Genomic DNA, 4,459 nt, shown 5'->3' with positions numbered 1-4,459 from the left:
GCAGCACGCACTTCACATGTAAATAAAATCAAGCACTATAACACGCACTGAACCAAAATGTATTTAATAAGCATGGTAAAATTATGGGTTAAAATAAGTTTTACCACACAAATTAATGATTTACATACAACTATATATATATATATATATATATATATAAATTATGGGTTAAAATAAGTTTTACCACACAAATTAATGATTTACATACAACTATATATATATATATATATATATGTATAATTATGGGTTAAAATAAGTTTTACCACACAAATTAATGATTTACATATATATATATATATATATATATATATATATATATATATATATATATATATAATTATGGGTTAAAATAAGTTTTACCACACAAATTAATGATTTACATACAACTATATATATATATATATATATATATATATATATATATATTCCTAGCTAGAATCGATAAAAAGTTGCATATGAAAGTTCGATTTATCTCTTTGTATATAGCTATGTGAAATTTTCCTATTAAGTTTAAGATATGCTTAATTCGTCATTTATGTGTATAAATATATATACGTAGCTAGTGTCCGAACTTTGTCCGTTTAATCTTGAGAGAGGACGATATATATTCCTCTAATATTTCACACTTGCATGGTAATTAATTCGAATATTACAATCAAATTGTTTAATTATACACAATTCAAATAGACGTCGTGGGGATCGAAATCGACGTCCATGACAAGTACTTGTCTCTTGGAAGACATATTTAATAACATATATCGATAATTAATTTTAAGTAAGAACAATAACTAGGTAAAATAAAAGAAAATTATTATAAGTTGGAAAAGTTGATGAATTAATATGGAAGAGTGGAGGACAAATTGTGATCGAGTAAGTTTTGGTGGTTGGTTAATTAGAGAGCTAGCTAGCTAGCTAGCAGCACTTTATAATATAAAAAAAAAAAAAAAAAAAAAGGAGAGAGAAGGGAGTTGCTTTTGGGGAGGCCATGGCGGCGTGGCAGAGCTGTAAATTCTGCATCCTTTAATTTAATGCACACACACAAACACAGCCACAGAATTGAAGGATCCCATTAAATTTCTTGTCCCCAAAAGTCTTCTTCCTCTCCTTCTCTTCTTTCTTACTGAAAAAGCTGACAAATTCTCCACTCCTCTCCTCTTCCTCTTCCTCTTCCTCTTCCTCTCCCAAAATATAAAATCTGCATTAATTTATATATTTTTATTTAAACATATATCGATCGATCCCATTCGTATTTGCGGCTGGTGCTTGCTACTGTTCACATGCAAATACATATATATATATAATAATAATTTGAACAATTATTGTCCGGCTCTAATTTCTCATTCATTCGAATTATACACAGAAGTTGTCTGCCTTCAAACCCACAACCCCCACAGACACAAAAACAGTAGTACGTACCAGCTTGCTGAAACAATTTTCGCGTGGCCTGCGGGCTTCTTTCTTGGGTCGTCATTATTGTTGTAATTGCTATGGATTGTATCTCCACGACAAGAATATTCTTCAACAAATGGCTGGTTTTTTCTCACTAGGAGGAGGAGGAGGAGAAGGGAGAAGAGGGGGACTCGGAGGTAGCAGCAACCCTGCAGGTCAAGAGAGCACTAGCCACAACAACCCCCAACCTAATTCAGATCAAATTAATCCAGAGAGCTGGTTTTTGTTCAGAAATGAAGAAATTTCATACAAGGGTTTCGAGCTCTGGCAACAACCGCATCATCATCATCATCAACAACACCCCCACCAAGCAGAGAACTTCTTGCAGCGCAACCCACTTCAGGATCTTTATGCCTCGGCGGGAGGGCTCGCCGTGGGTCCCAGTCGCGGCAGCGGGTTCAATATCTTGGACGAGTCTCCAAGATCGGGGTTTTTGATGATGAAAAGCAGCGGGGGATCAGGGGGAATCAGCTGCCAGGACTGTGGGAATCAAGCTAAGAAAGATTGTTCTTACATGAGGTGTAGAACTTGCTGTAAGAGCCGAGGATTTAGTTGCCAAACTCATGTCAAAAGCACTTGGGTGCCCGCAGCTAAAAGAAGAGAAAGACAACAGCAACTTTCTACTGGTAATTTGTCGCAGAATCCAAGTCAGCAGCAAGATCATCAGGAAGAAAATAGAGATCAGGCCGGTAACATGATCAGTACTGGGAAAAGGCAAAGAGAACAAAATCCCAGTGCTTCCATTTCTCTTGGCGTAGTGCCTGCTACCACCTCAGGTAATTCATTGATAAATTAATTAAACAGGGGAAATCACAGGATTCCATTCCAAATATATATATATATATAAGATGAACAAATTACAATATAATATATAAAGAAATTAAAATCAGCTGACAGAGAAAACCCTATTCATGATTCATTCGATCTCTCTAGATCCCTTGGCTTTTTTTTTTTTTTTCCCAGTCAATACGTACAGAGAAATATATATATATATTGATGAATGCTGTTTTTAGGGTTGGAGCTTGGGAATTTTCCTTCGGAGGTGAGTTCACAGGCTGTTTTCCGTTGCGTAAAAGTGAGCGCCATTGATGATGCCGAAGATCAGTACGCATATCAAACTGAAGTCAACATTTCCGGCCATGTTTTCAAAGGGATTCTCTACGATCAAGGCTCCGAAGCTCATTACATGGCCGCCGGGGAGACTTCTTCCGGCGGTGGCAGCGTCAGCGCCGGAGTTCAACAACTTAATTTAATAACCGGAGGAACTACTTCTGCTACCGCCACCTCCGCCGCCGCCAATACCTCGCTTTTCCTCGACCCTTCTAATTTGTATCCGCCTCCAATTAACAGCTTCATTGCTGGTACGCAATTCTTCCCACCCCCAAGATCTTGATCACCCCAAAAATAAAACAAATTAAAACCACATTATATTTAGAATTAATTAATTACCTAGTACTCCTCATCATGATCCATCCAATTTACTCAAACATATATATATATATATATGTCGTGCATGTAAACCCCATTGATGGGAGCTAGCTAGCTGGATACTTCATGTTTACTTCCATGTTATTCTTAATTGTTCTCTAATAACGGGGACATTAAAAAAGAGTTTTCTTTTTTCATTATTGTTTTTCGTGTTCTTTAGTGGTGTCTTTTTTCGTCTGATTTTTTCTTTTATTTATTATATATATTAGTTTAATTTGAATTTCTCTATGCTTAATTTGTGGATTATTTGGAAATAATTACTTTTTATGGATCATATATAATTTCATCATTATATATGTTGAGAACAAGAAATATATGTTCATTCACATTGCATGATAACTAAACATAATTACAATCTACATAAATTTTACGTATAATTTCAATTTTGTTCGTGTAAATTAATATTCATAATTTTATAAAAATGTAAAATTTTTAGTCTCCATTTCCAATTTTACTTATTCCTCGATCGTGTAAAACAAATTAAAGGAAGTACTTGTGACCTTCCAGTACCGCACTCTAAATATTCTACAAAATTTAATCATGCATTAATCAAAATATTAAAAAAAAACTCGTGAATCATATATTGAATGTTTGCGTTATTATTAATATATATGTAAAACAAATCAATCGGTTTGAAATTAATTTATGGATAAATATGAAACATTTTCTCTTTCGTGGCCCTGCATGCATGTATTATCTTACATAAAATAAATGTTAGTACGAAAAAATGCGAGAGCACATACAATTAATATTTTGCATCCCTTCTCATTTAATTCTCCATGATTTATTTGAATATATATATATGCCTTGTTAGATCTCCATCACTTGCCTTCAGTGTCCCCAAATGAATATGCATATAAATGGAAGCTGGCGCTATAATTTGCAACTCATCATATAATCTATATATGTTAGGTGCATTTTCAGGTGTCTTTCTAAATCTCAATATATATATATATGCATGTATGTATGCATCAAGGTATTTATTTATATCTTACAAACTTTCACATGAATGGCAACTGTTTCTCTAAACAGAAGCATTGGGAATGTTTCCCTTATTTGGAAAGTACATACATGTGATGATCATTTGAGTACTGCTCGATCAATGTTGTGCATTGTTCTACGTACCATGCACGAATTGATGCATGAATCATTGAAATTTATATAAATACTAGTTTCTCTTTGAATGATCCTGGCCGTACGTACATTTGGATTCTGATGAAATATGTTGAGAACAAGAAATAATCTTGATGGCCATGGTAATTAAGGGGTATAATAATTAATTAGAAGTATGCATGATGTTTGGAGTATAGTATATATCATGAGTACTTAACATAAAATATGAGTTTGAAGTATATGTAGTGAGGACTAGCTAGAGATCTTTCAAATCGCGTCTTGATCTTCTTTTTTTTTTTTTTTTGGTTATTGAACAAATTAAGAACTTTCAAATTAATTAAGTTCTCTGTGTTAGAAAATAAATATCATATATATATTCACATGCACCATAAAATTGTCAATCGAATCA

The 4,459-nt window shown here is 33.6% G+C and overlaps 1 protein-coding gene across 1 annotated transcript; it reads left to right on the top strand.

Annotated features, from left to right (window-relative positions):
- Nucleotides 1–1,129: 1,129 nt before the first annotated feature.
- Nucleotides 1,130–3,038, top strand: LOC140891720 (protein SHORT INTERNODES-like). Its single transcript, XM_073300336.1, has 2 exons — nucleotides 1,130–2,225; nucleotides 2,463–3,038. Exons 1-2 carry the CDS (start codon nucleotides 1,526–1,528, stop codon nucleotides 2,840–2,842), a joined length of 1,080 nt encoding a protein of 359 aa, XP_073156437.1. The 5' UTR covers nucleotides 1,130–1,525; the 3' UTR covers nucleotides 2,843–3,038.
- The last annotated feature ends 1,421 nt before the right edge of the window (nucleotides 3,039–4,459 follow it).

Source organism: Henckelia pumila, chromosome 3, assembly GCF_033568475.1.
Source record: "Henckelia pumila isolate YLH828 chromosome 3, ASM3356847v2, whole genome shotgun sequence".
Lineage (NCBI taxonomy): Eukaryota > Viridiplantae > Streptophyta > Magnoliopsida > Lamiales > Gesneriaceae > Henckelia > Henckelia pumila.
This window is presented reverse-complemented; position numbering and strand designations above follow the sequence as displayed.

What these genes read in the sequence shown, in the direction of transcription:
- LOC140891720 (XM_073300336.1), top strand. Translation starts at nt 1,526, where the DNA reads ATGGCTGGTTTTTTCTCACTAGGAGGAGGAGGAGGAGAAGGGAGAAGA. An exon ending in AGTGCCTGCTACCACCTCAG is followed by an intron (nt 2,226 to 2,462) that starts GTAATTCATTGA and finishes TGCTGTTTTTAG; the next exon opens with GGTTGGAGCTTGGGAATTTT.